Raw genomic sequence first — 13,655 nt, forward strand, 5'->3', positions numbered from 1 at the left:
AGAAGATAAAGGTTATATCCAAATAAGGATCTCTGTTATGCAGGATTTGTTATGGGGGAAAAAAGCATGCTAAATTTAACAGGTTACTTTCCTTTCTAATCTATTCTGTTTTTACTTTATGGAATAAAAGAAGAATTTCCACAATATAATATAATAAAAAAAGATGATTACACATAGAACAACACAAATATGTACAGTTTGTTATTCCTTTTAAACATACAATAAAATTATAATGAAAATTGCCCTTTCTAATATTTCCTTTTTTCTTTCCTCCTTCCCATTATACAAAAATAAGATTATTGAGCTCATTATTTCTTATTGCTCAGTATATTGTATTCTTTCACAATTATATACCAAAAATTCATGTTACCTTTCTGAAAAAGAAAGACATACTATTAACTATTAGATGTAACTCTAGAATGTTTTTATTGAAATTAAATAAATCTGGTCTTAAGAACCAAAGCAATCTGAATGTATTTTAGTTAGAAAATGAATACTCTGAACAATATGTGGTATACATTCCTTATTTATATAAACTGTGCCGTGAAAGGCTATCTGAGAGCTAAAAGAAATAAATGTGCTATGAAAGGATATCTGCGAGCTAAAGAAATCACATTATTTTCAGTTCTTGAATATGCCTCGAAATGATAACAATGCTATTAATATTAATAATATCAAAGTCAACTGTAGGGTCTTTTTACTCATTTAGACCAGTGATTCATTTCTACCCATTAAACAGATAAATAGCAACTCATAAACTAATAAAATAACATATAAACCTATATATGTGATATTTCATTTAAGAATGAATTAGATTCATGAATATTGGCAAAAAACTACAGTTTATGCTTTGTTCATTAAGAAAAGAGGTCTCTTCATTACTATTTTTGTAGCCTCTTTTATTTGATTATTACTCAGATTATATATGATAGAGTTCAGTAAGGGTGGTTCTAGAGCATTGCATATTGAAAAGATCATATCTTTAATGGACCCAAAATCTGAAGGTTGTTGTAGGTGCACAGAAGACACTGAAATAAGGAACAAGGAAAGAACGATGATGTGGGGGATACAGGTAAAGGAGGCTTTTGTTTTATCTTTTTTCATTGAGCACAATGGAAAATATGCTAATATAAGATGCAGTGATAAAGGCAAAGCAACCAACCCCAATCACCAGAAGAGAGGCAAGTACAAATATTACATTATTGAATATCTCTGAGCAAGAGAGCTTGGGTAAAGAGGGGATGTCACAGAAAAATCTGTGAATAACATTGGGTTGGGAAAAAGGTGAAATTTGTAAGCTATGGAAACCTGCATACAAAAGGCCAATGAAAAAGCAGGTTAAGGTCATCTGCATGCAGGCACAAGGCTTCATAATCACTAGATAAATAAGTGGATGGTATAAGGCAAGATAGAGAACACAGCCCATGGCAACAAGCAAAGTATACTCAACGTATGTAACCCAAATTAAGAGAAATATCTGATTTGCACATCCTCTAAGTGAAATAACTATCATTCACCATGGAGTTAATGGATGCTGGGTGAAGAGTTATTGATATGAAAGAGGTATCCATGCTGGACAGATTCCTAATGAAAAAGTACATGGGAGTATGATGTCTCCAGTCCATGGTGGTGATGATGACAATGAGGAGATTTTCCCACCAATTCTGTTGAATAAATAAGAAAGAAAAGGAAAGAATATAAGATCTGCAGCTCTTTGGTGGAGAAAACTCCATAAGGGGAAATTCAGTCCTAGAGTTGGTCAAGTAAGACATTTTGCAACTCTTTCTTCCCTGAGTGAATTAGAGTAACAAGGAAAAATCAATCAGTCCACAAATCAGCAAATATTAAGGACACAATATTTGCAAAGGCTAAAATAAATTGTTCCATTTTTATATTTCCCGCATAAGACATGACATGCAGCAAAACCCTTTGCATGTACTGACTATATGAGCCTGAGCAAATACGTTTATCTCTGAAGAAAATTCTATAGTTTTTTGTGGGATATGAAGATCTGCACTGGTAAAGAAAAGTTCTGCACCTGGAAATTCCATTTATTAAATTATTATTTTTTTAATAATGCTTGTTTTTTTTTTCAAAATACATGCCAAGAGAATTTTCAACATTTAACCTTGCAAAACTTTATGTTCCAATTTTTTCCCCTTCCTTCCCCTTCCTCTCCATTAGACAGCAAGTAATCCAATATAGGTTAGACATGAGCAATTTTTCTAATCACATTTATCATGCTATATGAGAAAAATTTGATCCAAAAGGAAAAATTAGAAAGAAAAAATAAACAAGTAAACAACAACAAAAAATGAAAATCATGTTTTGGTCTACATTCAGTCCCTATAATTCTCTTTGTCTCTCTGTTTCTGTCTCTGTCTCTATCTATCTGTATGTGTGTCTTTCCGAAGGCAGATGGCTCTCTCCATCACAAAATTATGAGAATTGCCTTGAATCATCTCATTGTTGAAAAACAGCCAAATCCAGAGAGTTGATCATCACATAAACTTATTGTTGCTGTATACAATGATCTTTTGGTCCTCCTCACTTCACTTCACACCTGCATCAGTCTGCAAAGAATGCCATTCAAGGGCTTTTTCACTAGTTTCAGACTAGAAGATTTATTAGATGTATTTATTAGGCCAGATTTTCAGACCTACTCAAGGTCTAATACTTTGTGCCCACGCGACTCCTAAAAGTGTTTCCTTCTAAAATCTGTTCCAAAGAGGAATACTTGTGTAGGAAAATAGTGTCACAGAGACTTTACATATATGCCTTATATATATAGAAGTTTTTTTCCCCCAGAGGATTATTCTAAGATCACTATTAAGGAAAAGTTGGGTGCCTCAATTAGATCTCCCTTTCTGAAAATTACTTTTTAAATTTATATCTCCTGAATTAAGCCTATATTTATTTCTGATACAAATAAAATTCTTCAGAAAGAAGAGCCAGGCCAGAACAAGAACAGCAGTCTTTACTAAAAGAGATCATACTTTGTTTTGGCCTGCCCAGTTCTTTACAGTTGACTAGTCTTCATGTCACAAATAACCCAAATTGTAACTAAAACACTTAAAATTGATTATTATCTCCACTCTGTCTGGCATCCCCAGTCTTTCTCACACCTCCTTAAGTCATTTTTTTCCTGCTCCTTTAAATACATCTCCCGGATGATAGCTCTGCTCTTAGAGCTTTCTCTCTCTCTCTCTCTCTCTCTCTCTCTCTCTCTCTTTCTCTAGCTCTCCCTGCCCCTCCCCGTAGTCTCTTTTCAATGAGGGATAAGAAAAAGTTTAGTCAGAGTAGGAAAAAGCCTGAAATCTGTCCGTTATTCTCACTAGCCAATGGCTAAGTCCTTCAAACACTTTGGTACTTGTGTATTTGGCCATCCAGCTGATAAGACCTGGATATTGTTTTGGAGTAAAAGAAGCTAAGGAATTGATCCCTGAGGCAAGGAGGCAGAAGGTTCTGATAGAGAACAGTGTAGCTCCATGATCACATCTTCTAGGCAGATGATCCAGTAAGAAATCCAAGATATGTCAAACTCCTGAGCCCCACTTTCTCTAGCGGTCTGGAGTAGTCTCCTCTTGCCATGTCCTTTCAGGAATCCTAGCCATGTCCATGAGGCTGGATTTTCCCTATAAAACAACTTATGGCCCATGCCTTTGCTGCTACTATCCTTTGGGTCAGCCCACCATAGCACTCTGACTCATGGTGTCTTTCCCCTTCCCTTCTCCGATATCACATGGCATCTTCTCTAACTCTTCTATGCTTCCCAAACCCAGTTCTGCTCCTTACAGCTAATTCCTTTAGGATGCTAATTTTTTTTTCAGGATTAAGCCTGCCTGCTAAGGGTATGCCCCAACTTCATGGGGCTCCCTTTCTACTGGATAATTGTGAGTTTCACTAAGGAACTTGTCTATCATATGCTCTCCCAACTGTATTTCATATTTACTCAGTCTGGTGTTTATTGTATCTCTCCATTTTGTCTATAATCTATTTTCTAAATAAAGCTACTTTTTGCCAAAGAGAATGGCGATTGTGAATTCTTCACATAACCAAGCCCCAGATTTTGGAGTCTGCCATCATTTGGTGACAAATCCCTCACCATAGATCACATCACAAGTGACCCCTTTGCTGTCTGCTATGCTACTATTCCTAACTTCTGTTTGTTAGGCTTTTTTCTTCTAGGCTTTTTCAATTCAAATGATTAGCACCCAACAACTAAATCCACCAGATTCAGGGATCTCCTGGCCCACCCTCAACTCCAGCTCATCATCTCTCTAATCTGGGACCCTGTTGAATGATTCTACATCCATTCCTAATAGGATGTATTTTCAGGAAATAAAACCATCCCCCAAAAGTATTTGGGGATCCATTTGTTTGGAGGGAAAGTGATTGGTTTGGGGGGGCAAATGGACCACAACAAAATACTACCCAGTGAGTCCCCAGGAAGGAGAAAACTGATCCTGTGCTAATTTCCACTTTTGTGCTCTGGTAACCAACTTGTGTACTCCTTTGGCCTAAGTTTATTTCTGTAATACTCTCCCCGCGATATCCTAGTGTCTAGGGAGATTCTATACTTAAGTATAACAAGTATCTCATCAGCATTGTCTCCAAAACTGCATCCTGTTTAGGGATGATCACTCCTCTTTTTGTTTTTTTAGGAAGATTTCTCTTGCAAATCAAAGAGTAGGGAATGATACTTTCCCATTCAGGAAGCAACAATTAACAGGTTATTCCTAGACTTTCTAAAAGGGAACTCTTTATCAGTCCCCATAGTCTTTCCCCATTTTTTAGATATCTTTAAACAACCTTTTGAGATATTGATTAGCATATCTTTAGACAGGTCTGGGACCTGGCCAGCCACCTGGCTCCTTGATTCCTCCCTCTGAATTCTTGCCTTTACTTCTCTAGTTTTCTGAAAAGACAAACAAAGGAAAAAAAAAACAAAACAAAACAAAACATGGTTGAATTTCCTGTATAAAAGATCTGCTTCAGGACTAAGCCCACTATGAAGCTAGTCTCTCTCTCTCATAGTGTCTTCTCTTCAATGGTGCTTTTCTCCTTACTCTGGCTAACTCTGCTTAGCCTGCTAAACTCCTCTATTAATCTAACTTGCCAGTCTCTGGCATTCTTAGACCTCATGGAATATTCCTTTAGTGGATTCTTCCAAATTCCTCTCCTAACTATATATTCTTTCAAGTCTATTTTAAATTTGCCACTCCTGGTGCTTATTTTAATCTCTTATATTGTCTGTAAATTCTTCTCCCAAACAAACCTTTCTTTTGACAACTTATTTTGAACTAGGTATTATTACCCCATCCTTATCAATTTCACATGTGCATTCTCAATGAGGGGCATGAAAAGAAAGCAAGGGAGAGAATCTGGATCTCAAAGTTTTAAAAGCAAATATAAAAAGTTGTTTCATATATAATGGGAGGGAAATAAAATATTATTCCCCCCCAAAAAAAAAACCTTAATAAAATGCTAAGGAAAATTACTTAATGTTGTCATTTTCTCAGAAAGGAGAATTTGCCATTTGGGAATATAAAATAAAGTCCTTTGCTTTTTAAATTTTTCAACTATGTCTTTGTATTTCTTATTAATAAAAAGTAGTCCTAAGTTAGGCAATTACATAATACAGTGGACAAGTCAGCCTATGATCAGGAAGACATCTTCTTGAGTTCAAATCTGACCTCAAACATTTACCAGCAGTGTGATGTTGGACAGCTCACTTAGCTGTATTTGCAACATTTTTCTCATTTATAAAATGAGCTGGAGAAGGAATCTTTACCAAGAAAATCTCAAAAGAGTTATAAAATATCACATACCACTGAAAAATGGTTGCCAGCAACATTTACAAATTGTTCACATAGTTTGAAAGACATAGGATTCCTCAAATCTATATTTTTCTGTTTCATACATGACCACAGTCATTATCATCTATTACACTGCCATTGAATTCTCTACACTTTTGACATTAAAAAGCATGGAAAGACTTGCATGTGTACATATTTGTGTAAAATGGTAGCCACCTTTAGGGTAGGAAGGAAGAAAGAAAAAAGCAAAAGCCAGAAAGAGAATTTACTTGATAATTTTATTAGATATTTAAAAGGAATATTTTTAAAAAATGATCACACTTGAAACTAGAAATCTATTATGTACAACTTATTATTCCTTTTAAATTTTCTAAGATTATTGAGCTTGTCATTTCTTATAGCACAGTATACTGTATTCAATCACAATCATATACCAAAAATTCATGTCACTTTAAAAAGAAAACAAAAAGACATACCATGAATCTTCAGGAATACCCTTAGTATACTTCTGATGGGATGAAATCTTCCTTGTCTAAGGGAACAGAGGTATCTGTGTGAATCTACCTTGGCAGCTGGGAGGGGGGGGACTTTTGAATCACATGTGTTATACGTTCCATATTTATATATCATAAGCAGAGCTGGCAAAGGCCACCTAAGAGCTAAAGGAATTCTTGGATATTTTGGATGTATTCTTGGATGAATTATTTGGAATTGTTGAATGAGCCTCATTAATGAATGATACTGAAGTTTATAATGTCAAAGTTGATTCTAGAGATGTTTTATTCATTTAGACCAGTGATTCATCTCTTCCCATCAACAGACAAATAGCAATCAATAAACCAACAAAATTCTGTACATGTTGACACATGCACACACACACACTTAGATTTATATGGGAGTTTTTATTTATTAAAAAAAAATTAAGATCAACAACATTGGGAAAGAAGTAGAATTTATGCTTTATTCATTAAAAAAAAAACAACTGTTCTCTTCATTACTACTCTTATACCCTCTTTTATCTGCTTATTCCTTAGACTGTATATAATAGGATTCAGAAAGGGCGGTACTATGGAATAGAATACTGAAATGATTATATTTTTTATTGACCCAGAATCTGAAAGTGGTTGTAAATGCACATAGGAGGCTGAAATAAGGAACAAAGTAATTACAACGATGTGAGGGATACAAGTAGAGAAGGCTTTTCTTTGGTCTTCTTTCACTGGAAATCTGAGCACAGTGGAAAATATGTGAATATAAGATGCAGTGATGAAAGCAAAGCAGCCAACTCCAATCACCAGAGCAGAGGCAAGTAAAGATACCAAATTGAAGAATATTTCTGAACAAGAGATTTTGAGTAGAGAGGGGATATCACAGAAGAACTGGTGGATCACATTGGATTGGCAAAAAGACAATTGAAATGTTAAACAAGTATGGAAACTTGCATACAAAAGGCCAGTGAGCAAGCAGGTTAAGGTCATCTGCAGGCAGATCCGAGGGTTCATGATCACTGGATAAAGAAGTGGATGGCAGATGGCAACATAGCGATCACGGGCCATGACAGTGAGCAAAGTAAACTCAACATAGGCCATCCAGACTAGCAGAAATATCTGAGTTGCACATCCAGTAATTGAAATAATCCTGTTGTTTACCATGGAATTAATGGATGCTGGGGGAACAGTTACTGATATGAAACAGATATCCACAATGGACAGATTCCTAATGAAAAAGTACATAGGGGTGTGGAGTCTCCTGTCCATGGTGGTGGTGATGACAATGAGGAGATTTCCCATTAGGCCTGCTGAGTAAATGAGAAAGAAAAGCAAAGAATATAATATCTGCAGCTCTCTGGTATCAGAAAACCCCATAAGGAGAAATTCAGTCATGGAGTTGGTCAAGTTAGACATTTTACAACTCTTTCACGCACTGAGTGACCTAGAGAACCAAGGAAAAATCAATCAGCCCATCAATCAGCAATTATTAAGGATACAATATTTGCAAAGAATAGAAGAATTTATTCCATTTTTATCTTTACTGCAAAAAGGATATCTGAACAGGTTTCATGGCCCCTAGTATATACGGATAGTAATCCATATCAGGTTATCTCTAAAGGAAACTCACTAAGATTTTTATGGGAGATGAAAATCTGAACTAGTAAAGGAAATTTCTGCACCTGGAAATTCCTGACCTGGAAATTCCATAAAAAATTAATACTTTAGGAAGGAAAGTCATCCTAAGAAAGACCCTACATTAACTTCCTTTTTTCTGTGAATGAATGCATCAGCACAGACAATCTGGCCTAGGTGAGAAGCCAACAATGGAACTGATGATCTTTAATTTTTAAATCCTCTGAGATGTTGTCTTAATTTCTCTTTATATTCCTTTTCCATGATCATCTAACTTTCATTAATAACTGTGAACAGCTTAGAAGGAAAAGTGAGAAATTTAAAAAGACATAGCTTCAAAAATACTTGTTGATTTTGCTGATGTGGAGAAAGAAACCATAATCTCTCGCCTTACCAATGCCCTCTATCCAGTCTCACACTAACTGAAAGAAGGTATTGCAAGTATATGGGAAATATAAGCAATGATATATTTCCATTATTCAGGAGGAGAAGGGTTATAAAATATGCTAACCTGTTCTGCCATACTCTATGCTCCTCTGGGTATTCTTGCTTCATTTAATTTTCACCAGATCTGATCATGGGCTCTCCTCATCCTGTCATTTCTATTTTCTACCATGCAGATGCATCTTTCAAGCAAAAATGAGTAGCCTATGACCGTTCAGCAGTACCCTTGTTTCACTTAGCATGGTATTCAAGGAAACACACTGTTCTGATATCCCATCCTTCTTTCTTTTATGTCCATTACTTCCCTAAAGAAGACTTTGAAGGAGTTTGAGAAAATTGTTAGGCAGATATTTCTTCATCATTAATTTTCCATGATAACATTTTAATTTTTTTGCTTTTTTATTTTGTATTTTGTTTTTCCCCATTTACATGTAAAAACAATGCTTGATATTCTCTTCTTCACTTTCCACCAGAACTACTCCATCAAAAATTCAAGCAATTAAATATATGCATTGTCATAGAAAACATTTCTATAATAATCATATTGTGAAAGAAAGCAGAGACTGAAAAAGAATGTAAAAAAATGAATGCTTCAATTGGCATTCTGACACTTCTACCTCTGGGAAAATGGCATTTTTTCATCATAAGTCCTGTAATGTTCTCTTGTATTGTTGTAATGGTGAGAAAAGTTGTATCTTTCACAGCTAATCATCATATAATATTGCTGTTACTTTGTCAACAGTACATATCACTTTGTAGCTGCTCATGGAAGTCTTTCCAGGCTTTTTTGAAAGGCATCCTGCTAATCATTCCAGATATAATTTTGAGAGTAGTAACAATCAGGTTCTGACATAGAAGCTACATTGTTTGTTATATTGAATGTCTTCATACATACGTAATCACACATGTGTATGTATCAGTTTTTTCTTTTTCAGTTCTGAATTTTGTCCCACTTTCCTTCCCCACCCATTAAAAAAACAGCATAAAAATCTATATACATTTGTATATTCACTTAAAATGAATGGCCATATTAGCTATCATTAAAAGATGGAGAAAAAGAAAGAGAAAAGAAAGGAAGGAAGGAGGGAAAGAATAAAGGAAGGAACAAAAGAAGAAAGGAAAAAGAAAAGAAGGAAGACAGGGGGAGACGAAATAAAAGAGGTAGAAAAAAGAGAGAAATGAAGAAGAAATAAATGAAGAAATAAAGAGAGAAAGCAAAAAGAAAGAAGGACAGATAGAATAAGTAAAATAGAGAGTAAAAGGAAAGAAAGAAGAAAAGAAGGGAGGAAGGGACAGAGGAAGGAAGGAAGGAAGGAAGGAAGGAAGGAAGGAAGGAAGGAAGGAAGGAAGGAAGGAAAGAAAAAAGGAAGGAAAGAAGGAAGGAAGGAAGGAAAGGAGGAGGGTAGGAGGGAGGAAGGAAGGAATGAGGAAAGGAGAGAGAGAGGGGAAAAAGGAAGAAAAAATGTACCAAGAAGAATGGAGTTGGGGGAAAGCATTTCATTTAAACCATTGTTACTAACCTGAATAAAACCTTGCTGTTAGCTTCTGCAATGTGAGCTGCTCAAAGATGATATTACTGAATCCCTTTGCAATCAAAAAGACTCAGAATTCTCCCAATTAAGGCTGGTTTGGCAAATAATTATACACTTTTCATTCTTGTCTGGCAATGAAAATTCTGTTCTTTTTGGCTGGTGAGCTGGTTTTCCCTTGATTTTCCCCACTATATTTGTAGCTATAAGTGGACAGCACTTTTGATAGAATGGCCCCATAGGACAATTTCAACTTCGTTAGATATTCCTTGCATTTCCCCAAGGACAGTGTTCCTGCTTGTCAGCCAAATACAGAGAGGCAGAGATCAGCGTCCTGAGGTCTTTTTCTGGGTAGAAAAGACAAGGTGCCAAAAAAAAAAAGACCTCTCAGATGCACTGGGTTGGAATTCAAGAAATATTAATTAATGTGCATGGGAATAAATATGTGTTGTAGTTGTAGGATTCATCATCTCTCAATTTCCCTCAAAAGAGCAGAATAAATCCCTTTCAGTCATTCTTCAAAAGGCAGAAGAGCAGAGATCCAACTGCCCTGAGGAGTAGTTTAGCTTGTTAGCTCAGTTGAAACAGATTGTATTGTGGCTATGTTATGACTTTGGTTTACATAGAAGCAAAAGAGCTTCAAAAATTTTGTGTAAAATATAGTGAAGGTTTATTGAAGATTTGTTAAAATTTAGAAGGCAATGACATATAAGAACTGCCATCCCCTTCCTCTCTTTTAATCATTCAATTTACCATTTCCTGCATAAAGTTTTCACTAAAACCCTCATCAATACTCATTACTCTCCTGTATCACTATATTATTCACTATATATTCACTGGAACCTACTATATATTTTGAATTTTCTTTTTTCTTTAATTTTTAGTAGCTTTTTATTTACAAGTTATATGCATAGGTAATTTTACAGCATTGACAATTGCCAAACCTTTTGTTCCAATTTTTCCCCTCCTTCCCCCGACCCCCTCCCCTACATGGCAGGATGACCAATACATGTTAAATATCATATTCAACAAATTTGTCTATAATTTTGAAAGTGAAAAAAAGGACATTCAATGAATTTGCAGATTTTCAGGACCTTCTATTAATCAGCCTGAACTTACCAGAAAATTTAATATGTAAGAGTCAATATCAAAGATGAAAGAATTTGGAAGAAAAGAACTTTCAGGCATAAATTTATTTACTATTTAAAAAAAAAGTCTTCCTAATATTTACAGCTGTTTTAAAATGGAATAGGCTGCCCCTTACCAGAGGTTCTCAATCAAAGGCTGGGTGACTGACGATCAGTCAGGCATGTTATGAGGAAAATTCTTATTCAAATATGAGTAGAACTGATATTCTTTCCAATTTTGAGTTTTTGTAATTCAGTAATTTGAATCCTACATTATTATTGACTGAAAGTTATATATAAGTAATAATGATGAAATAATATATAAATTATAGTTAACATTTTATGCATGAAATGTCTGTATTTCTCTGTTCTTATGAAGGTGAATATATATCAGAAAATTCAATTAAATAATTTTATGAAAACAAAGAAATTAAGATCAACATGATGAAAAATTCTGTAAACATCCAGAGAACAATGGATGGTGTCTGAATACAAATTGAAATATATTTTTAATTCTATTTTTCTTGAAGGGTTTTTTTTTATTTATGTTTTCTTTTACAACATGACTACTATGGAAATATTTTGTATGACCACACATATAAAATCTATGTTGAATTGCTCAAAAGAAGTGTGAAGGAAGGAAGAAGGGGAGAGAATCTAGAAAACAAAGTTTTAAAAGGGAATGTTAAAATTATTTTTACACATAACTGGGAAAATAAAATACTGAATTAAGAAATGATGAGCAAGCTGATTTCAGGGAAAAAAACATGAAAAAGACTTAACATGAATTGATATAAAGTGAAATGAGCAGTAGTAGAAGATCATTATACACAGTAAGAGCAACTTTTAATGATGTTCTACTGTAATAATTATTTTCAGCCATACTGTGCTTTAAGGCAATTCTGTGGGACTTATGATGAAAAGGTCTAGCTGCAGAGAAGTGATAGAACCTGAATGATGATCAAAGATATTTTTATTTACTTTCTTTATTTTTTTATTTGTTTGGCTGTATTTTTGTTCACAGAATTATTTACATGGAAATGTATTTTGCATCACTACACATGTAAAATATGTGAAATTGCTTGCCTTCTCAATAAAGGGGGAGAGGAAAGATGGAGAGAATTTCAACCATCCAAATGTGAAAAAAAATATTAAAATTGTTTTTACATGTAATCGGGAAAGTTTTTTTTTTTTAATTCTATCTGGCCAAAATGATTATCCTATCAGTTAATACATTTTTCTAAAATCTAATCGAAGGTATTGGCTGACAATTAATAGGAAGCACAGCAGTAGGGCTTCATAAATAATTGTAATACAAATTTTATTTCCTCAGGATGACCTCTAGAAGTCTGGGGAAAGTTGTAGCTTCCTGCCTCTCTGGGAACCCAAGCTGTCAGGATAACTTCAAGATGAGAAAACTCCCATAGGGGGTACTATAATATAAATATTCAGTGCCAAATTGCTTTTATTCTTGTGTAACCTATTTCATCTGAATACTTTGCATCCAGTCATAGGAAGCTGAAGAATGTAGTGAATAGAGCACTAAACCTAGAGTCAGGAAACCTTACAAGCTGTTTGACCCTGAGCAAGTAAATTAATCTCTGTTTACCTCAGTTTTCTCAACTATATATGAGTGCAATAATAGCATCTACCTCACAGAATTGTTGTGAGGATTAAATCTACTAATATTTGTAAAGCACTTAATCCATAGTAAGTATTATTTAAATGTTAGCAGCAACAAAAAAGTCATGACGTATTATATTACTGACTTGTTTCTTGGATTTTGTTTCTTATAAACTGTTTCTTCTTCCTTGATGGAAAATACACATACATTTTTTATCCCTTTTTGAGATTTACCAGCCTCTAGGAAAATAAGATATTGTGACTTCTTAATGATATATACTTTCTCATTTGAAAACCACTTATTTCAGCCTTTTCTTTTTATTTTAAGCCATTATCTATAAACCAAAATTCTTTTACCTCAGAAAGAAATGGAAATGGAGGTAATTGGGAAGTAGGGGTTGTCTTTAAAAACATAGCAGCAATACTGTACAACATTTCCAAGGAGAAAAAGCTTATTATCATGTAGTTGAAGGTGGAATGGTAAAAGAGAAAAAGTAATGCAAAAACAGCTAAGCAATATAGCAATACATATTTTAATACATACATTAATATATATTACATATACATGCATACATCAATACACATACTGATATATATTATATATGCATATATCAGTATATATTAATACATATATGCCCACACAAATATACATATATGGATTCACCTCTATATCGATATACATATTTATGTATGTATGTATGTGTGTGTATACTTATATATTACTATCCAGATCCAACCTGCCATATCCTCTAAGAAGAGAACATGGATTTTATAATCTCTTCTTTGGAGACAAGTTTGGCTCCTTACATAGTGTTCCATTATATTGGTTGCCATAACTTTCATTCACCTTGTGTGTAGTGATTGTGTGTGTTACTTTACAGATTCTGTTGAAATCCATCCTCAGACACATACCAGCTCTGTGACCCTGTGTAAGTCATTTAAGTTCTACTTATCTGTTTCCTTATTTGTAAAGTAGAGATAGTAATAGTA

General features: G+C 34.4%; 1 protein-coding gene and 1 pseudogene across 1 annotated transcript; both read right to left on the reverse strand.

The window, feature by feature from the left end:
• Window positions 1-843: 843 nt before the first annotated feature.
• LOC111720168 lies at window positions 844-1,772 on the reverse strand (annotated as a pseudogene).
• A 5,000-nt stretch (window positions 1,773-6,772) lies between these two features.
• On the reverse strand, window positions 6,773-7,723 carry LOC100933220 (olfactory receptor 14C36-like). The gene has a single exon (XM_003766563.1). It carries the CDS (start codon window positions 7,721-7,723, stop codon window positions 6,773-6,775), a length of 951 nt encoding a protein of 316 aa, XP_003766611.1.
• Window positions 7,724-13,655: the final 5,932 nt, after the last annotated feature.

This window comes from Sarcophilus harrisii, chromosome 3 (genome assembly GCF_902635505.1).
Source record: "Sarcophilus harrisii chromosome 3, mSarHar1.11, whole genome shotgun sequence".
Taxonomy (NCBI): domain Eukaryota; kingdom Metazoa; phylum Chordata; class Mammalia; order Dasyuromorphia; family Dasyuridae; genus Sarcophilus; species Sarcophilus harrisii.